The sequence below is a fragment of the Panulirus ornatus genome, chromosome 57 (assembly GCF_036320965.1).
Source record: "Panulirus ornatus isolate Po-2019 chromosome 57, ASM3632096v1, whole genome shotgun sequence".
Classification (NCBI taxonomy): Eukaryota; Metazoa; Arthropoda; class Malacostraca; order Decapoda; family Palinuridae; genus Panulirus; species Panulirus ornatus.
The window spans coordinates 21,317,901-21,340,547 of record NC_092280.1 but is presented as its reverse complement, the minus strand read 5'-3'; the positions used below and the strand labels follow the sequence as shown (position 1 = coordinate 21,340,547).

Genomic DNA, 22,647 nt, shown 5'->3' with positions numbered 1-22,647 from the left:
ATCAGAGATATAGGTGGAAAGATAGTTCAGGAAAGGAGGTTTCACATGTGTAAAACTCCCTCTCTTTGTATTACAAGTAGATAATTACCAAACCTATTATTATTCCAAGAATAAAGACAGTCAGTGATTTACAATTGCTGGAATGTCACAAAAGGCAAAGGGGACAAAAATGTCATTGGTACAAAAAGGATTACAAAATAATGATTCATTAAATCCATTTCTTGTCCATTCTTGTTCCAAATAAAGGATAAACATATTTCTTATATCACTATTATACATATATTTATATATAAAATACTTACTGGATACAAAAAATGTTTTGGATTTTTCAAAAATTTTTCATCTTCCCTAAATTATCCCCACACTTCCAATGTCACATCTTGAAAAATCATTACACTGAGATGAATCAAGATTAAAATCCAATCATGTAGCTTTACAATCTTTCAGACTTTTATAAATGAAACTGGTAGTCATAAAATATTTAATTTACAGAAATATTGCTACAATTTGAAACATATTCCACCTTTCTTCCTTAAAACTTCTATTTCTAAATAGAAAAATTGAACACCTGCATGATTTTCATCATTTCAAATTTCACTTACTCTAAAGCATTGTCTCTATCTGCCCCAGCTGTATCTGCCTCATCCAGAGATGAGAAGTTCAGGAAGTGAGCTGGACGATGAATTTCATGATAGAACTCTTTTGGACTGGCTAATTGTAAATCATACTTCATGTTAGGATCATGGCGTACCCCCATGAAATTATAGTTCCAAGAACCTTGTAATGGAGTCATAAAAAGACCAAGGAAACGATCTGAAAGAAGCATTTGAACTTTCTCATAATGGGATGGCAAATAACCCTTGGGATTATTGCCCATATCTTTGTTGTTGCGACCCCATTCAAAGCCAGATGGAGTGAGCTTGTATGCCTGTAAAGAGCAGGAACCAGGTGTAAATGAACATGTAATAACAATTGTGCGGTCTGTGGTCCATGAACTATTATCAGCCATGACTGTGGCATGTGTGGTGATATCGTGAGGGGAGAGCTGTGGTAACTCATTGGGCTGAGTGTGAATCCACCCTAAAGGCTCCAACTCATTTAGGAACTCATGTGTAGGAAGCTTATGTGGTAGATGTACCATTTGATGTGTCCCCCATTGTGGTGGCATTACAATACACCGAATCTCCTTCACTTGAGGGTTGTCTGGAGGACTTACACCATAAAGGTAACCAGCAATTTGAGTACGAAGATCCGATATGATGATAAACTTTTTCAATACATTTTTGGGTAAGATATATGTGAAACCAGTTTCCTTTATATCATCAGATGATACATAAATGTAATTAGTACGCAGATGGAGGTTTGTAGCAGATATTGCTCTTACTCTCCATTCTGTTTTGCTGCTGAATGTTTGAGTTTCATAATTGCTGGTGGTAGATGTAATGATCTCATCCCCATGTTTGTTAACAGTTCTGGTAGTTGTGGCAGTAAGCTGGGACTGCTCCTTAGTTTGTTTCTCAATTTCTGCAATCTGCTGTCTTTGGGCTGATGGTGCACTGATCTCCATTCCTAAAATAATATCTCTAATCTCTGACTGTGTGAGAGATGCTACATTTACGTTATTCTTTTTACCATAGTCAGCAAGTATGAGATCTTTCAGCTGCACCTCAACCTTAACCCAGTCTTCATCTGAAAGGGATGGCCAGATATGGTGAGGTTCTGTGATGGTGGTTTTGTCTGGTTTGAGAAGGACCTTTGTACGATCATTATTAACATGGAGGGCACGCAATATCAGTATAAGACGAGAAAAGGCAGTATAGGAAGAGATGTTTTTCAGCCAATCATCATACAAATTAAACAAAACCATCTGTGGCTCAGTAGCTTTCAAGATCAAGTCTCCAAATTTCTCCACCTTTAAACATGCCTGGAAGGGCAACTGCAGCTCAGAGCCTTTAATCACAATGTTAGGGAAGTCCAGCAAATGAACCTCAAGAGGATCTAACATACCTTTGCGAGTCACAATGATCTGTTTAGGCTGTTCTTCAACAGGTAACGATCTAATCAAAGCTGCAACTTCCTCAGCTGTTTTCCATTTGGCTAACTGACCAAGACGTTTCTGGCCTGCCCATACAGAAGTGTGAATTATTTTCAAAAAGAGCTGACCAGTGCGAGGGTTAAAAATGAAAATTGCCCCATTGATTGGTTTTGTTGTGAGATTACCTTCAAAAGTCTTGTGAATAGTTACCCTGTACACATTAGTATCATCTACAAACCAAATAATCTGATTAGAAAAAAGTTCACCATAATTCTGTGAGGAGAGATATGGCTCTGTAGGCTCTGAAGAATAAAGCTGAAGACCCTTACGGATGCGCTCACGCAATACATAAAGAGCTGGATTAGCTTTCATAATCTTTGCCATGGCTTGCTGAATCAAGGGTTTAGCTCCTGGGAACCAATTACCATATGCACTATGCAAGTTATAAGCCAGATCAATTGCAATCAATACACCCGTAGGAGATGGATACAGAGACATATTATCAGTTGTGTAGTCCAAAAATTTTGCTCTTGCATAGCGTTCAACATCATGAGAATCATAGTCACCCCATCTAAGTTGCACATCAATCCAATATTTCTGTGTGGTCGACCCATCCATTGTGTCCTTTGAATCTGCCAAGAGTGAAGGTTTAGAATAGTTCCACTTGTAAGCTGCAAACAACAGGATATCTGCACATGAGGAATTCATTTTATATGACTTCCTAGGATGAATAGTTTCTTTCTGCACAGTCTCAATCTCTAGAGCATCAAGTTCCTGATCAAAGACCTGACAAAGGTCCATAACCACAGATTCATGGATCTTCTGCCAAAGATGGGCACGAAAGATCTGGATGAGCGAAATCTTTAGGGTAGGAATTTTACCATGCATGAATATACCAGTCAGATCAAGTTGTACCTGGAAACCTACATACACATTGGCTCTGTTTATGGTTGGTGACCACCAGAGAGTAAACCGACGGTTTGGAATCTGGTTTAGACCAGATCTTTGGGCATTTGTAAGTTTCTTGTACTTCATACTCTCTTCAAAACCTGAGGCCTTCTCCCAGAAAAGACCCTCCCAAGTTGGAAAGTATGTACCTTTGAAGAGAGTGTGTTCTAATATACCCTCTACACCACCCAAGGCCTGAATCATGTCAGTACGATAGTTATTTAAATTCCATAGCTTTCCATCATGACGCTGATGTGTCCACCAGAAGGGATTCTGTTTCAGCACCTGATACTGTTTAAATTCTGTACGAATTCTCCAACCCTTATCGTAGGCTAGAGTATGACGATCTTTCTGGAAAAGTGTGTTAATCCTGGGAATGCCCCGATCCCAAGAATCTTCTAAATCTTCCAGAGTGAGACGACGATTCTGGGCAGTGGCTTCTTGCCTCTTAAGGGCATATTCTGCCCAAACTCTCTGGGAGTCAAGGAACTCTGTCTCCCATGGCTGAATATATCTATACAAGTTAGGGATAAGTTGGTCTTCATCATGACTCATGCCCGATCTGAAATGGGTTATGCCAACATCTGTCTGCTTACTCCATCGCAAATCAGACTGTGGGATGAGAACGTGACCCATGGACAACATACCAAGACCTCCAAGCTCCTTTGGTGTGTAAAATACAACAGGAGGGAATCTTGAGGGCATCTTGGAATTAAGACCAATTTTAATTCGAGTTTGAATTTTATTTTCACATTTCACCAAAAGATCTAAGAGCTCTTGAGTGTTAACCACAGACTCCCTGTAATATGTCATAAGACCAATTAAGGCTGTGTTCCATTTGTTTACAATCTTTGTAAATGTGGTGGAACCTGAAGCCATGAGGATTTGCCTCACACGATTGTGAAACCTCTGCATGGATTCATCATCCACTCGCAAGAAGCACTGAGATGTTCGCTCTTTGGTTACTTCATTTTGCAAGTTCCACACACCATCCCTATGTTTAAACTCCTCATGTGTCATACGACACTTAGGCAAAATACGACATTCAAATCCAGACATGTTGAATAACAAGTTAGGGTTGTCTTTAGAATAAACAGATACAAAAGAATTCTCCCAGTTGATAGTGGTGACAGAACGAGGCAATCTGTTCTTTATGTCCCAGAAGACAGCACGTCCTAAGTTGACATCATGCTTCATGAGCCTCATCCTAGCATCTCTTGGCCAGCACTTCTTGTTGTTATAGCCAACAATGTTTTCATTATTTGGATCAGGGTGTTCTGTCAGGTACCGTTGAATAAGATCTTTAGCCTCTTCTGCTGTGAAACGGAAGAAGATGTGTATTCTGTCAATGTATCGAGAGTAGAGCCTTATAGGATGCTGTGTTTCAGTAGCAACATCCTGGAAGTTCAGAAAGTCATTTGGCATTTGTGGGGGGCCAGCCATGTCAGCTGCACGCTTAAGACCCAGTACCAACAAGTCCATTACCAAACCATAATACTGGACAATAAAGGAGGCAAACTGAAGACCTCTAATAATACCATAACGATTAGTGTGGTTCATATCCTTGTAATTTATGTCTACGTTATTCTTAGCTGTCATGTAATCAGCAATATTATGGTCCACAATCAATCGCAACAGCCTGTTAAGCAATGTAAGATCAATCTTTTCATACAGTTTCTCATATTTTGACTCAAGCATTACATTGCATTCTCCATCAGCTGTATCCCAAACATCAGTGAGGTTATTTATACCTTGGCACCACTTGTACACCAGAAGTGGAGGAGGTTCTGAGTCTCCAGGTTTCACCCAAGGTGGGAACAGACGGCGCTTGTCTGCTTCATACCAGAGGTACTGATCCAGGTAAGCATCTGTGATTTTCTCGAGAGGCTCTACATCATATACAGGAATTAAATGGCTGTAAAGGTCCATGAATTCAATGCCTACCTCTTTGAAGGCTCTTTGAGTCAACAAATGACGTTTGATGCGAGAAAGTGCTTCATGAGGATTATCATAAGCTTGTTCTATGAGACCCAATTCCTCCCGCTGGGACTGATTTAAGCGAGATTTCACACTGTATGCTTCCTTTAGTCTTTCTAATGCCAGGATGAGAAGCTTTGTGTCATGCTTGTAAGACAGAGGTGGGAAAGGGATAGGAGCAAAGCGACGAGATTCTAACCAATGAACAGTGGTGGTGTAGATAGCCACTGCTTCCTCTGGACTGATATAAGGACCATCCTTCTGGTAGTTGTGTTGTCGCTCCTGTTCAGATTTAAGGTACAACCGTGTAAGTCTCCCCATGTTCTTCTTACAAACAGTTTTATCTACTGTTGCCCCACGGCGAATACGTTCACGGTTATAGTGAGCAGTGTTTGTCCACCAATCAGCCTTCATCTTTACATATCGAAGAATCATATTTTCAATGGGCGTTGGGAGACCAGGTACTTTCCATGGGATGTTGGCCTTCCAGCATCTCCATGCCTCTGACAAGTGCTGAAGAATTGTTCTAGCTTTATTTTGTTTAATACCTTCTGGCATCATGTCCAAAATGTCATGCATAACAGAGGCTCGCAATTCAAGATCAAAGTGAGACTCCACACGCTGCTTGGTCACAGTTTTTGCTACACCTTTACTATGTCGACCCTCAAACTGACGGGAAAGGAGGTTACCCAGCCAACGCTCCAATAATGGGGTAATTCCTCTCATGAAGAAGAGCCAAACTCTCCAACCTGGGGCCCAGAATCCACAACCAGGGCCTTTGCCCACCTGACCTGTGTTGAACCTGTAGTAGATGACATGCTTAAGATCTTTGCACATCCTAATCTGTCTCATGAGTTTGTACTTATACCTGTACATGCCAGTCAGCTGACCAACATGAGCAAAAATATATTGAAGGCCATCTGCTAACTGAAATGCATCAACATTGTTTAGTCTGTACTGTACATGAGCATCCACCACCAACTTTGTTAGCCTCAAAATTTCACGACACAAGTGAAATGCATTCCCAAACCTCGACTTTTTTCTTTCTTTTGTGGTAAGGGTCTTGACAGGCTTTAAGTTGAAGTTGTAATCCAAATGCAGATAATTTAGGTTTTTACGATGAATGAGAAGGTTAAGCATGTTATATCCTTGACGACAAACCTGAAGACCAACTTCTACCCAGTCTAAGGTTGTGGTCTGGAAAAACTTGGTGGCCTTGAAGGAACGGAACAAGTAGCGCTTCTTCTGAGCTTTCGGTGGACGGTGCTTGAGAGCATTGAGAACATAATACTTCAGTAGCTTTTGGTATGACACACGTACCTACAAAACAAAGTGATGAAATAATTAACAAAGACAACAGTTCAGCAGCTTCCTAGTCTGTCTATCAACCTATCCATCTGTCTATATATCTGACCACTGTTCTATCTGGAAGTCTCTCAAGGGGGTGGCCATGGTAATAGAATCTCCATAACTTGTGAACTCCAGTGCTTCTTCTTGGCCTTTAGTGCCTCACCTTTGACAGGCCACTGGCATTGGGCATCTCTAACACAATGTTAGCAGAGGCTCCTACCTAATATTCCCACTGACTACTTCTACCTAATGCTCCTGCCTACCACTTCTAACGAATATTTATACCTAATGGTCCTGCCTAAATATTCCTATATACTACTTTTATCTATTGCTCCTACCATTTTGCCAAAACGCAGGGCTAGCACATAGTGCTCACCACTGGAGAATTTACAGTTATGAAGAATGAGCTGTGTGAGTTAAGTGTTGTCAAGTGTTATGCACGAAAAAATGATTGTATGTTTGTGGACAGAATACCAGTAGTCCATGTGTAGGTAATGCAGAAAGAAAAGACAGATACCTGGGTCAGAGGAGCGCAACATGACAACCAGTGAGATACCCAGGCGGGCAGTTCTGGTAATATACCTCCCTGGTTGTTAGCTACCTACCAACTACTTACTACCTACCTAGTCTGAGAAGGGGAAAAAAATCACAGAACAGTAAGAGCTTTAATGCAAGCCAACTGAAAATTAAATATTAACAATGCAGAAAAAACTTATGAAATAATAGTATTAAAAAACTGTTCTGATATCAATAACAGAGATGAAATAGCAAAGTCAATGAGACATCAGTTTTTATGTTAATGATGTAGCAACTCTGATGATGCCTTACAAACCCTTTCTCTGTAGCAGTCTTAATATCCACAGTTCAATGTGGTTGGAATATTTTCAAATATGAAGAAATAGTGTTCACAATATTGCTGTTATGATTAACTAGAACATAATTTTCTTAATAAAATAACATACAACACAACCAAGTAAAACACTATTTATGCTTGCTATGTGCCCTTTAACTTATGCTGTTTCTCTGACAAGTGTGTGAGGCATGCCAGTTCTAAACTAATCATTACACAAAGTTAGAGAGCTCATGCAGGCCTCCTTTATGTTTTTAAAAAGTATACGAAAAAATGAGGGAGAAGCATCTGCTAAAAAAAGTTTGGGATGCCACTAAAAGCATTCAAGGCTGTACATTTCAACTTGAGGCAGATGCAGGTCATTCAAGATTTTCTATCATACATGCCCCAGCTGCAGCGAACAGTAAATAAAAGGATCTATGTGACCGTGTGGCAGTGAATGAGTTAAATGGAAAAAGTGATAACTACGATGTCCACATCTTGATGTGGCTCATACAACCGAGACCTAGGTAACTATCTCGCTCATTCAAATCTGCCACCAGCACCATGTCATCAGCAAACAACTGACAAGCCTCTTCACAGAAACTGCTTACGTGCACCTCTCTCCAAGACCCCTGATTGATCTCCTTACCACCCGATCCAAAAACAAATTAATCAGCCATGGTGTCATCACACATCCCAGACACAAACCCACCATCACACAGAACCACCCAACTTTTTTTTTTTTTTCCCATCTTGCACATATACCTACTCTCTTAACAAAAAATCCTCCCTGATTCTAACAGCTTTCCTCCCACGTCACATATTCGTAACACCTTCCACAAAGCATCTCTGTCAACCTTATCCTATACTTTCTCCAGATCCATAAATACCAAATCCATATTTCTCTAAGTAATTCTTACACATATCCTTCAAAGCAAACACCTAATCCACAAATCCTCTACCACTCCTGATACCAAAATCTTAACTCCTTAATCTGATACTCTAGGCATACAACCATCCCCTCCATCACCACTACTATATAACTTACCAGTTACACTAAATAAACTTATAACACTTTAAATCAAACACTCATCTTTGTCCCCCCTGCTGTATTTTATGCACCGTTATTAAACACGCATTTTGCCTGTCCTCAAGTACTTCACCATGATCCATGTATACACTGAAATCCTAACAGTTACCTCTTTTCTTTAGAAATTCAACTGTAAAACCATCTACTCCAGCTGTACTGCCATATTTCATTTCATAACTGGATATTCCTGCAGTAAGCACTATGTGCTAGCCCTGCCTTTTGGCAAAATGGTAGATACTAACATTTAGGTAGAAGAATTAGGTAGAAACTTTAGGTAGTAGCAGTAGTAGTAGTAGACAGGAACATTAGGCGAAAGCATCAGGTATAAGAAGTCAGTACGAAAATTAGGCAAGAAACTCTGCAAACACTATGCTTAACTTGCCCTCTTCCAGTAGCTAGTTCATGGTAAGACACTAAAGGTTAAGAAGCAGTACTGCAGTTCACAAGTTATGAAAACTATTGCCATGGCCATCCCCTTGAAGGAGTTCCAAAAGGGATCAGGCATCAGAGATATACAGATAAATGTTCCACCATTAACAACCAAGACATAACTTACCTTAACTGGCTGACCTGGTGGGCAGTGTTCCCGATACCACATCTTAACCAAAGGGACATCAATTGCTCTTCTCATAGTGCCAGATCGCATGTTGAAAGGTCTAGGTGCCCACAACAAAGCTATGCCATTTGCAGTTGCATCATCATAAAGCTGCCATTCCTTCAAGAGAGATTCTACATCTTCTGGCAGTTCAAAGTCCTGTAACAAATATGTATGTTCACTGTTTCTAACACAGCAAGACAGGTCCAGGAACTAAAGAAAAAAAAAAAAAAAAAAAATCCATTCTCAAGTGGTCATGTGCAATGCACCAAAACCATAGCCCCCCTATCCACAACGAGGTCTAATAATTAATAATCTTTTCTGTGGTTTCCCCTGACAGCTTCATGTGCTCTTGTTTAGCCCACTGACAGCAAGTAACCCTTATGTACCTCACAGCTTCAATCATTCTATCCATGCACACCTTACACACTACTACATGTTCAGGCTCTTCTCACTCAAGTGAGTTTAGGAGAGAATTGTATGAAAAGATATGAAAGATTGAGACAATGAGAGACACTAAATGAGTTAGCAAGAAATGGGTAGTTTTAAGGAAGCAATGCTTGTGTGTGAGAGAAGTGAGTGTAAGGTGGAAGGATGGCAGGTGGGAAAGGGTACTGAGTGATGAAATGACAAAGTTGCCTATAAAAGTGAGAAGAGAGATGTATGGGTGTTTCCCACCGGGAAGGAGCGTGAAAGAGCATAAGATGTACATATAAATACAACAGGAAGTCATGAGGTAGGTGCAGGAGGTGAAAAAGAGGGCAAATAAGAGTTGGGGTGAAAAGTACCAAACTTCAGGGAGAATAGAAAATGTTTTGGAAGGAGGTTAATATGAGGAAAATAAGAGAACAAATGGGACATTGGTGAAAGGGGGGGTTTAATAAGCAGAGATGAAGTGGAGATTGCTGAATGTCTACTGCCAGGGTAGCAGATGTAGGGTGTTTGACCCTGGGATATATGCAAAGTGAGAAGTCATGGCAAGTGGTGTGGTGAAAAGAGGTGGTGAAAGCCCTCTGAAAGATAAAATGTGGGAAGGTGGCTGGAGTGGATGGTACTGCAGTTGAATTTCTTATGAAAGCAGATGACTGCATTGTTGAATGGTTGGGATATTCAATGTGAGAATGCAGATAGCAGTGAGATGCCTGAGAATTGGTGGAATGCCTGTATAGTGCCAATGTATAAATGGAAAGGGGACAAAGGAGAGAGTTTGAACTACAGAGGTATAAGTTTGCCGAGTGTATCTGGTGCAAAGGAGAGAGTTTGAACTACAGAGGTATAAGTTTGCCAAGTGTATCTGGTAAGTTGTAGGGAATGGTGGTGGCATGCACAGAGCATCAGAGTGGCAAGAAATGCGAAAGGGATGAATTGTGGAGTGGAAGAGTAAGTGAAACACAATACTTTGAGGGGCTTTGGGCATGTGGAAAGAATGCAAGACAAGAAGTTCAAGGATGGTAGTATGATTAAAGGGGTTGGTGCGAGGGGAAGAATGCCTGTGACATGAGAAAATAAGTGGAAGGGCATTGGAGATAGAGAAATGGGGGAAGAATACATGGAATGGTGTATGAGGAAGAACAATATGCGAGACAAAATAAGTGGAGATTACTTTACTGTGGCCACCCACTTGAAAGTTTTTGGAGGGAATGGGTGTCTGAGATATAGACAGACAGATAGCAGATAGATATCACTATGTCATCAACGTGCCTTTCCCCAAAAATATACTAAGACATGAATTATTCTGAGAAGACTGTGCATATGCTGCCCTTTCATAAGCATGTGAAAGAGCAGAGAATGTCAAAAAATCATATATATACCATTATCACAACTTACCTCATCATCATCAGGAAGAAGAATCTCTCCTTTCACTGTATTACGGTGAGAGATAGGATTAATCAGAGGATCAAAGTAGAAGGCAGGCAAGTCTGGATCTTCTGTTTTGATGTAGAGGACAACTGGTGTGTGATACCAGCTGAGATGGACATACTGAGGCATATTATTGTAAAGGTATGGGAATGCAATGCGATATTCTGTTCGAACTTGGTGACGAACAATGATTTTGTTAATATCATTGAACTCATTCCAGTCTTCATCTGCTGGATTCATATCCTTAATCAGAGGTTCAAACTTTGGTCCTCCAGGTAGTGCCATGTTCAGTGCCTGTAATACATCATAATGTCTCACAACAAAATGTAAAATAACTTTTATGTTATTTTCTAACACCTTTCAACAAACATAAAAGTAGTAAGCTGCCTCAGTTACATTAAGAAGCAATATCTTTAGCAATTCAACTGTATGAATCATATTTAAACAGCTGTCCTAAACAGAAGTCTATTAATGATTATAAGACTAAAATGAAGTTTGGCAATTTCTTCCATTTCCTATTTATTAGCATATCATTCTTCCTCTTCACTATACCTATCATCTCAAAGTCATCTCACCCATGATGGTGTACTCATTCCTTTCCCCTTTCAGTGTCAGTTTCAACACTCACAAAAAATTTTATTTTCTTACTTTTCAATATATCACTCCTGAGGCCACATTGTTCATTCCCAGTCTGAAGGTCTGCATGTGCCACCACCCTCTCAATCAACACTCTCCAGTAAAACTTTCCACATACACTCAACAAGTTCATAACTCCGTAATGCAAACAAGCTCTAAACCACCACCCTCCAACTCAATTCTAAACATCATCCCACGAGACATACACCTAAATGAAACCATACTCCCCAGTTGTATAATAAGTACATGATGCTCTGGATATGACCCATCCCAAAAACATTACAAACACCGATTAAACATATCTCAAAGAACCCTCATGCTCATGATACACCTACACTATGAAAACACTGAACACTTAATTTCTCATTTGCCTCACACTTTCCCTACATAAGACTCACATGCATCGCTACACTTTATGACCTGTGGCTGGCTTCTTGAGTGTTGTGTGAGCTCCATATAAGCCCTATATAAGACAGATAGGAATAAAGGTAAGGTAAACTGTGTCATTAAAGAGTACAATGAAGTAACTTCAGCTGAGTTTCGAAAATTAAGCACACAAAACATTGCTAAAAAAGAGAAAACAACTAGTGAACACTATCACTCACCTTTGCTGTGAAGAAGGATTTTAGATCAAAGAGATAAAAGTAGTTGTTGTCTGAGACATCTGTTAACAACTGGTTTGCTAGTCGGTACAATGTTGCCATTTGTGGAAGTGTCAATCGCCATTTCCGATAAGTAGGACCATTCACATGCCGAGTTTCTATGAGTGGCTTGTGTTCATAAAACCAGTCTGCAACCTGGGAATAAAAAATCAAAAAATTGCAGACTGCAAAGTATAAATCAACTTCATGCAGTGAATATCTGAAGCTGAGAACTGGCATAATGCACATATCAAAACAAAATCATTTGAAAAAAAATATGTCTTCAGCACCAACTCCAGATGAAGCTATGTGAAAATCCATGCCACGCCATCTTACAAAAGAAAAGTGATCTCAAGGTTTAACTATAATCTAATAAATTTCAACCAACTTAAAACTACAAACCAGAAAAAATGTAAATATATGTAATTACATGTAAGGAATCATTAACTCTTACAATTAAGCCCAACCTGGACTTGGAAATCATGAACAAAGTGGTCTCATTACATCCAATAAAATTTTAAAAAACTTAATACAACAATATTTGGGAGAAAAAAAAAAAAATTGTTCCTAATGAAGTGTGTAAATATGAGCAATTAGCTCCATCTTTAAGGACGATCTTCTAATAAATAATCTCCCATCTCACCAATCATGATCAAAACCAAGTTCCAAAAACAAAGACAAGTGGAAGCGTTTTCTATCTCTCTGAAAGAATGTCAGTGATAAAAGACATGAATAATTCTGCCAAGTTTCATCATAATTCCATGTTATTTTGCACAGCTTCAGGCATCAGCTTGGCTATATCTAAGGTTGTACATTTCAACAAGACCAACAAGCTTGAGCTATAATGAAAAACAGTAACCATGTAAAAATAAAATGATTTTGTAGAGGTGTTGATAAAAAAAAATCAAGTATAATTTACCTACATTTTCAAACTTGAGCTAAACCTCCCCAAATGTCTGCTGTGACTTAATTATTCATCTTTATGTCCTTTCTACTTGTGACTTTTACTCCTCAAAATTTTGCTATATAAATGGGAAAGCATGTGTACGTGTAGGAAGAGAGGAAAGTGATTGGTTCTCAGTGAATGTAGGTTTGCGGCAGGGGTGTGTGATGTCTCCATGGTTGTTTAATTTGTTTATGGATGGGGTTGTTAGGGAGGTAAATGCAAGAGTCCTGGAAAGAGGGGCAAGTATGAAGTCTGTTGGGGATGAGAGAGCTTGGGAAGTGAGTCAGTTGTTGTTCGCTGATGATACAGCGCTGGTGGCTGATTCATGTGAGAAACTGCAGAAGCTGGTGACTGAGTTTGGTAAAGTGTGTGGAAGAAGAAAGTTAAGAGTAAATGTGAATAAGAGCAAGGTTATTAGGTACAGTAGGGGTGAGGGTCAAGTCAATTGGGAGGTGAGTTTGAATGGAGAAAAACTGGAGGAAGTGAAGTGTTTTAGATATCTGGGAGTGGATCTGTCAGCGGATGGAACCATGGAAGCAGAAGTGGATCATAGGGTGGGGGAGGGGGCGAAAATTTTGGGAGCCTTGAAAAATGTGTGGAAGTCGAGAACATTATCTCGGAAAGCAGGGTATGTTTGAAGGAATAGTGGTTCCAACAATGTTGTATGGTTGCGAGGCGTGGGCTATGGATAGAGATGTGCGCAGGAGGATGGATGTCCTGGAAATGAGATGTTTGAGGACAATGTGTGGTGTGAGGTGGTTTGATCGAGTAAGTAACGTAAGGGTAAGAGAGATGTGTGGAAATAAAAAGAGCGTGGTTGAGAGAGCAGAAGAAGGTGTTTTGAAATGGTTTGGGCACATGGAGAGAATGAGTGAGGAAAGATTGACCAAGAGGATATATGTGTCGGAGGTGGAGGGAACGAGGAGAAGAGGGAGACCAAATTGGAGGTGGAAAGATGGAGTGAAAAAGATTTTGTGTGATCGGGGCCTGAACATGCAGGAGGGTGAAAGGAGGGCAAGGAATAGAGTGAATTGGAGCGATGTGGTATACAGGGGTTGACGTGCTGTCAGTGGATTGAATCAAGGCATGTGAAGCGTCTGGGGTAAACCATGGAAGGCTGTGTAGGTATGTATATTTGCGTGTGTGGACGTATGTACATGTGTATGGGGGGGGGGGGCATTTCTTTCGTCTGTTTCCTTGCGCTACCTCGCAAACGCGGGAGACAGCGACAAAGTATGAAAAAAAAAAAAAAAAAAAAAAAAAAAAAATGGGAAAGCAGCAGGAGGGCATGATGAAGATACAGGGGACGAAAAAGAGGGCAAAAGAGAGTTGGAGTGAGTGAGTATCAGTAAACTTTAGGGAGAATTACATGTTTTGGAGAGATGTCAATAATGTGTAAAAAATGAGAGAACAAATAGGAACACTGGTGAAGGGGGTAAAAGGGGAAGTGGTAACAGGTAGTGATAAAGTGAAAAGGAGATGGAGTGAGTATCTGAAAGACTGGTGAATGTGTTTGATGACAGTGTGGCACAAGTAGGGTGTCTGGGTCCGAGTGGTATGCAAAGTGGGAGAGACGAGGCAGTGAGGTGGCTGGAGTAGATGATATTGTTGCTGAATTCATCACGAAATGGGTTGACTCTCTGTAGAGGATTGGTTACTTAGGATTTTCAAAGTAAGTATGGATCATGGTGAGGTGCCTGAAGGGTGGCAGAATGAATTCATAGCACCACTGAATAAAGGCAAGGGGGATAATGGGGAGTGTTCAAACTACACCACTTAAACAACAGAGGTAAAAGTTTGTTTAGTGTTCTAGGTAAGTTGTAAGGGAGAATTGTGAGGGGAAAAGAGAAGGCATTTACAGAGCATTAAATTGAGGAGGGATGGTGTGGTTACAAATGTGCATGAGAAATACTTAAGAGAAATGGATGGATTTTTATGTGGCATATATGGATCAGGAGCAAGAATATGATAGAGCTGATAGATATGCTTTGTGGATGGTCTAAAGAATATACAGAGATGGAATAAAGCTGCTGGAAGCAATGAAAAGTTTTCATCAAGGGTGTAAGGCATGTGTACAAATATGAAGAGAGGAGAGTGAATGGTTCAAAGTGAAGGTTGGTCTGTGGCAGGTGTGTGATCTCATCATGGTCGTTCAATTTGTTTAAGGAAGGGGTGGTGCTGGAGTTAGACGTGAAAGTCTTGGAAAGAGGGGTGCGTTTGCAGGCTGCAGTGAATGAGAAGGCCTGGGAAGTGAGTCAGTTGTTGTCTGTTGATGACAGGACAACGGTGGTAATTTGAATTTGAAACTGCAAAAGCTGGCGACCTAAACTGAAAGGGTGTGCTAAAGGAGAACCTGAGGATAAATGAGAACAAAAGCAAAATCATTAATTTAGCAGAGTTCATGGACAGGTTAGTTGAGGAGTGTGAGTTTGAAAAATATGAGGAAGTGAAGAGTTTTAGATACCTGCGAGTGGATATGACACCAGAAGTGGATGACGGGGCAAGTTTTCAGGAGCTCTTTAGAATGTGAGGAAAGAGATCACGTGGGAGGGCAAAAATGGGTATGTTTTAGGGTAAACTAGTACCAACATTATTACATGGAGGCAAAGCATGGGCTTTGATAGATAAAGCTATGCAGAGGAGGGCAGTTGTATTGACAATAAAATGTCCAAGGACACAAGATGGCGTGAAGGGGTTTGACTGGTAAGCAATGAATGGGTAAGAGAGACCTGTGGAAATAAAAAGAATGTGGTTGAGAGAGTTGACAAAAGTGTGCTGAAATCATCTGGACATATAGAAAGAACAAGTGAAAAAAGGTGGGTGGATGGATAAAGAGGATATTTGTGTCAGATGTGGAAGGAACAAGGAGAATGGGTGGAACAAACCTGAGATGGAAGGTTGGAGTGCAAAAAGATTTTGAGTGATCAGGGACTGAACATACAGGAGGATGAAGGGCATGCATGGGACAGATTGCTGTCAATGGACTGAATGAGGGTAAACTATGGAATGGTCTGTGGAGCCTGGTTGTGGATAAGGTGCTGTGGTTTTGGTGAATTACACATGACAGCTAGAGAATGGATGTACGAGGATATGGCCTTTCTTCATCTGTATCTGAAGCTTTCTCACTAAAGCAGGTAAAGGCAATCAAATACACAAAAAATCTTCTATGCTCGAGGCTCCAATTGTGGACAGAAGTCCACAACAAGGCCAGGCCATAATTGAATCATAGAGATGATTATGAAAATTAAAAAAAGAAAAGACAAGGGGGATATTTACAAATTTTAGAAAAAGTGAAAACCTGTCTTATGAAGCATCAGGTCATTTTATTGGGAAAGACATGATAGGGAAGAGTTCCAAAGCTTCGAGGTGTAGGGAATGAGAGTTATCAAAATGGCTCACCCTTGAGTTGCTAATGGCCACATAGTAACCATGTGACATAGAGCAGCTTGCCATGTATTGCGTGGTCCAGCTAGTGGTGGGGGCACACAAGTAAAAACCAAAGTAATAAACACAAGAGGGAAAGTTAACTAACACTGTAGTGTAAGTCATGCAGGTCATGTTTAAAAGTTAGTCCAGGATATTTCATGTCATCACTTTCGACTAAACTCTTTCAGGCAAGGATGCAGAGCTGGAATTACCCATCTTCACAAAGATGGATCAATCCTTTGCATAAATGGAGCAACTGTTCAGAGGGAAAGAAATTCTGAATTTTAGACAGGACTCCTATGTTTTTTTAATGCAGACTTAAATATTTCCATAAGACAGGGTTTTTAAGAAAGACTGGATCTTACAGTAATACAAAAGAATGTTCATCAAGTCAAGAGGTGGAATTACAGAGCTGTCAAACCAAGGAGGAAAGTCGAGAGGAATTTTCGCAAGAGCACTGGAGTAGAAACTGGGTCTTGGAAGCATTAAACTTACACCAAATTTTGTCTACCCCACTGGAATATCCTGACTTTATTGAAAAAATTGCATATACTACCTAATATGGAACAGTTCAAGGGGGCCAAACAAGGATTCATCCTTAAGCTCAGTAATTTATTCCTGATGATACCCCAGAGCAAGGAAATGGCCAATGGGTTTGAAAGAAAAAATCACCTCAATGTCTTCCTCGGGGTCCAGTTCCATCTGGATGGCTTCAAGTGGTTCTACATCCAGAACATTGTCTGCAAAATCTAAAGGAGGCTCCTCATCATCAAATGGAGGGAACCTCATTCTCTTGAAATGCCGGCGATCTCTCTTTTCTCGTCGCATCATCATCCACATGGTTGACCATTGGGAAATGTAGACTGGCTCAATCACCCATGGTATCTCATTAACGAATGTAATAGCTCCGGTGATATGGTACAAAACCTGTGAAAAGAAACGTGAAATTAATTTTTCAGGATAAATAAGTTTTCATGGACAGGGATTTCTGTCCATTGTTTGTCATTCAGTTATCAACAAACCTCCTGCATAATTAGTTAGCATGTCTCATGGCCAATATCCCCATTAGTTTAAAATAATTTGCTCTGGGTATCATCAAATTAAAACAGTCTTCCTTTTGGACAAGTTAAACTCAACCACTAGGTAAGAAAGCAGTTTCTTGATTTTTGTTTTCCCTAACTTTGCTCTCCTTCCTGAAAACTTGCTCAAACTTGCAATTTGCATCACATCAAATTTATATGAAAATCAAGATTCCTCTTTTTATCATATAGAGTAACCAACATGTCAAGAGCAAAATCATGCCCCAAGAAGAGGTCATCTTTGGTGAGAGGAAGAAGAAAAAATGTAAATTAATCAATGATTTACAGATGATTCTAAAAATTATTCTTACAAGGCAGAAAGGTTATCAGAAGAGGGGAAAATGAAGAGAAAAAGAGAATTCCACACTTCAGCTGTTCATGGAATGGAGGTGGCACCATAATGGTCAAACCTTGAATGGCCAGTCCCCACACAAAGAAAATAGGAAACAGCAGTCAAAAGCATAAGTGAGGTTAAAGTCTTGTTGGCAGGGACATAAGCATACAGCTTACAAATACTACAACCAAAACAATATCTATAGAATAGAAACTTAAAAGAACAATGACCAAAACAATATCTAGTGAACAGAGAGAGAGCAGCAGCAGCACTGCAGGACACAAAACAGGATAGCTGAAGTGAAGACAACTGAAAAATTAATACGATGGTAGGTTCTTGATTCTAATCTCATTAACATAGATGCGCAGGAAGAGCCATCCCAAATGTGCGAATACTCAATACTGGTGTGAATAAAACCCCCGTAGATATGAAGAGGCTGTCGATAATGGAAAATAATTATGGCACTTAGATATCACCCTAATCTTCTAGAAAGCATACTTTGTGATGTAGATTCAGTGGGGTGTCCATGAAATGGGAGATATGGTTATGCCCTTGTTTATATTAATATAGGTTCAAAATGTGGTAGTTCTACACTGAACCAAGGGAAATGCGACTTTCTGAGAAATATATATAAACTGCACTCTAGAGCCGTTATGGCTAACCAGGATACTGCTTTCCCATTCTAAGATAATCCTCAGATCCAAACCGAGAGAGGAATATTTGTTCAGTACAAGAAAGAAAAGTATTAGAAGGTGGAGGGGAGGAAAAGTGAGTTGATGTGTATACAGTAGAATCATAAGCACTGGGTGTAAAAGGCTATAACTTGGTTAAAGTTATCTGTAAAAAGAAGAAAGAGTAGGTAACATGGTAGAACCCTAAGGAAGACCAGAACTGATAAAATATGAGGAAGTCTCTATTTCTATGACTACAACAAGGGAACAACCAGAGGGGAAGCAATACTTTAGTGCATTTGGAAAAAACTAAAGAAAGAAAGTTTAAAATGCAAAGATTAACAACACACCTTGTCAAATGCTTTGGAGATGTAGGGAGCCAAAACAAAAGTTACCAAAGTCCTTGAGAGAAGAGTAACACAAGTGAGTCACATAGGAAACAAGAACACCAGCAGACCTGGCACTGCAAAATTTATTGATCAGATAAAAAAAGAATGAGATTCTAAGCATCTGACAAACTGAGATTTTGGGAGAGTTTTAAAAACTTTTAGAGACTGCAGAAGTGACTGTAATGAACCAATAATTAGAAAGATTAGACTGGTCTCCTTCTTTGAGACAAGCTACATAATGGCATGCTTCCAAGAGCAAGGAAATGTCTGAGATTTTTGACATAGGATAAGTAAGCAAGCAAGGACTGGAGACACACTCCCTTAGCAATAAAGGAGGTATGCTATCTGGGACATATGTTTTGTCTACCTGGAGCTGGGAGAGTGCTCAGAAGGCCATGCAAAAGGAAAATATATATGAAAGTATAGATTCTGAGGGTAAAACTGGCATCAGAATATTGGATGCAAAATCCTATACAGTTGCATTGGAGGAAAAACAAGGTACCAAAAGGAGCTTTTTATCATCAGCTAAAGAGTTTGCTGAAATTTATCAAGATGGAAGAGGAAAGGGTAAATTACAGAAGTTATTGGGGATGCTTTATCTAAGGATCAGATAGATTTGTCAGTAGATGTTATCAGTACATTTTCTCTACCTGAAATTGTGTTTGCACAGAACACAGCAGTTACTACATACAGAAATGAAAGCTTGGTGAGATTCTGGTGAAGGGAAAAGTTTCATGTTCTAGTATACACTGTCCCTGATGCAACAGTCATCAGAGCAGAAGTGATCAACCCATGACTGGGTGAAGAGACAGAGAGAGAGAATCTAGTAGACAGGCAGATATAAGACTCCATCCAAGCAAAGATAACTTCCGCTATACATTCAGCACAACATGAGGCATCCCAGCCACTGAAGCAGTACCCATTCCAAGGCTAGCAGCAAAGATACCACGCAAAGATGATTGATAACCTCTCAAGCAGCACCACCATTTGCGTTTTGAATGGGGGATAGAAGGATGGCATGCTGAATTGGGAGTGACAGAAAAAGAGCATATATAAAGAATATTTACAAAAAAAATTAAGTTAGAAAAGTGCTCATGACAGCTAGTAACTTGTGGTAGGACTTGAATTATGTTCCAGATAATTAAAGACGGAAAAAGAGAGGAACTCAGATCTGATGAAATCATCGCAAACAGAGCTTAACTAATCCATATGGTGCACAGTGAAATCCTCTATGAAGAGAATTTCAGCACAAGAATAAGAAGAGAGCAATGCTTCATGGCAAGGTGCCAGATAGTTGAATTGTTATATACAGTTGTGGTAATGGGGGGTGATATATATAACAACTGAGCACAGTTACAGGGGAAAGAGAAATTTTAAGCCAGATGGCATCAAGTCAGGAGATCCAAGATACATGTGGTGAGCAATGGGAGATTTTGTATTACAGTACACACAAATATCAACCTGATAGAAGAAACAACGGTATATCAAAGTTTGAGATCTGATGGTGCAGATGGAAAGCATCCTTAGACACTTGGGTTTCAAATAAAAGATCAAGGGAGGAAGTGGACACATGGTGTTCTACAGAAGAAAGTTCGGTCTAAGACCACAATTGTTGTATACATGAAAAGAAAAAAGGCCGGATCTGGGAACTGTGTATGATGGAATGAGGTTGGTTCCAGTTGCCTGATATCACCCTAGAGATCTCTGGGAACCATCCAACCCTCCTTAATTCGACACTGGAGAATCCAGATGAAGGGGTACTGTCATGAAATATTTACATAAAAGGAAGGAAAAGCTAGTGTGAAGAATACTTATGTTATAATGCAAATCTCTACCATATAAATCCAAGCAAGATAAAAAGAATTTACATCAATAAGGTGCATGGCAACTGCATAACCTAAAATAAGTAAACATATTTCAATACTGACTCTTCAGATTAATCTTTCATTTAGTCTAATTACCTGCAAGGTTGAGGTAAAAAAGTACAACTAACCTGGACATCTCTTATCTGCTCCCATGGCATTGGCATATTTTCAAGCAGCTTAAGGACTGCATGAGGCATAAACTTGAGGGCTCCAAGGTACACACGCTTGTCATGACGGTACTTTCGGCTTGACATGTCCCCATGATCACGGATAATCTTACGAATGTGTTCCGGGGGCATTTCCTCTTTCTGAACGTCAACAAAACCAAATTTTCTCTTCTCTGCATACTTCTTGTTATGAAGCTGTTGCCATCTAGTGAGGGAAAATCAACCTATGAAAACTTAATAGAAATTTCAATTAAAATTAAACAGACAAGCTAGGGAAAATATACAATACAGCTCTTATCAATACAACCTAATCCTCTGAAGAAAAAAAGATTTAAAAAAGAAGAGATTTACTTGGGTGTTGCAGCAGAGAATGTCACAAAAATTCATGCTGCAACTTTAAGGAATGTCCCAAAGGGATGCAGCACATACCAGTATTCTACTTTACAGCAATAACAAAATGTCCTTCATTCAATGCAAAGCAAGTAGCAAAGCTTACTAAATGAGCTACTAATACCCTCTGATGAAATTATGTTCCTCAAGACCTGTCACTAAGACCTGTCACTACAGCACAATGTCACTATACAAGGCAATCACGAGGGTTATGTCCCTAACCAAAACTTTCCCACATCTTTCTCTTATGTAATGACCATACCAAAAGCAATTCAACCTATCATTAACATACTCAACACTAACATGATAGAATTTAGACCACAATAGAGTTGTAATAATTCATGAAATTCAAATAAGCATTCAAAATTTGAGGGCAACTTTATCATAACTAATTTTGAAAATTTGCCATCAAATTTTCATAACTTGCAGCCGAGCTGTGGCATCTGCAGCATATTAATCTCAAAGTCAGTGAGCGATCTTGGTGCATGTGAATGATTTTGAATAATCTATTTCATACAAAGGATTTATGACTGGATTCTTGAAAGAATACTGACCATGCAATGCTCTTGATGTTATGGATGCTATAAGCTACAGTAAATCACCTCCCTAGCCAAAAGGAACATGGCTCCTCACCTCCCTCATCAATATCAGAGGAACAATGATCCTCACTTCTCCTGCCAGTATCTGAGGAACACTGCTCTTTGCTTCCCCGATCAGTATCTCAGAAACACAAGTCTTCTCCTCACCCACCAGCAACTGGGGAACAGTGCTCTTTGCTTCCCACACCAGTATCCAAGGAACAGGGCTCCTTACCCTCCCAATGATATCCAAGAAATAGGGTTCCTCACCTCCCCTATCAGTACCTGAGAAACAATACTCCTTGCTTCCCCCACCAATATCAGAGGAGTAAGGTTCTACATCTCTATCATTATCTGAGGAAAAGTGCTCTTCCCCTCCTCCATTAGTGCACGAGAAACAAGGCTCCTTGCCTCCCTCATCAATATCCAAGGAACAGGACTTTTGCCCTCCCCAACAGTGTCTGTGGAACAAATGGCTCCTGGCCTTCTCCACCAGTATCTGTGGAACAACCACCAGTATCTGTGGAACAATGTTCCATGCTTCCCCTACCAGTATCTGAGGAACAAGACTCTTTGCCTCCTCCAGCAATATTTAGGAAAACTGTTCTTCACCTCCCCTACCAGTACTTGAGCAACAAGGCTCCTTGTCTCCCCAACAGTATCTAAGGAACAAGGCTACATACCTCCCCAACCAGTATCTGATAAAAAAGGCTCCTAATATCCCCACCAGCATCTGAGGAACAATGCTCCTCACCTGATCCTTTATGGTTTGAAAATGACGTTCTTGTGGACAAAATGTTTGATAAATATTCTGCTGAAACACATGATCATACACCAT

At 39.9% G+C, this 22,647-nt stretch overlaps 1 protein-coding gene across 3 annotated transcripts in view; it reads right to left on the bottom strand.

The window, feature by feature from the left end:
- Nucleotides 1-256: 256 nt before the first annotated feature.
- The window catches only part of Prp8 (pre-mRNA processing factor 8), an 80,474-nt gene continuing 58,083 nt past the window's right edge, over nucleotides 257-22,647 (bottom strand). For all 3 annotated transcript variants that reach the window (XM_071694604.1, XM_071694602.1, XM_071694603.1), the window contains exons 3-8: nucleotides 20,803-21,046; nucleotides 17,009-17,263; nucleotides 11,929-12,120; nucleotides 10,655-10,981; nucleotides 8,789-8,986; nucleotides 257-6,280 (exon numbers count right to left, since the gene is read on the bottom strand). In XM_071694604.1, coding sequence (XP_071550705.1) covers nucleotides 599-6,280; nucleotides 8,789-8,986; nucleotides 10,655-10,981; nucleotides 11,929-12,120; nucleotides 17,009-17,263; nucleotides 20,803-21,046 — 6,898 coding nt within the window. In that variant the 3' untranslated portion in view covers nucleotides 257-598. The remainder of the gene's footprint in view (nucleotides 6,281-8,788; nucleotides 8,987-10,654; nucleotides 10,982-11,928; nucleotides 12,121-17,008; nucleotides 17,264-20,802; nucleotides 21,047-22,647) is intronic.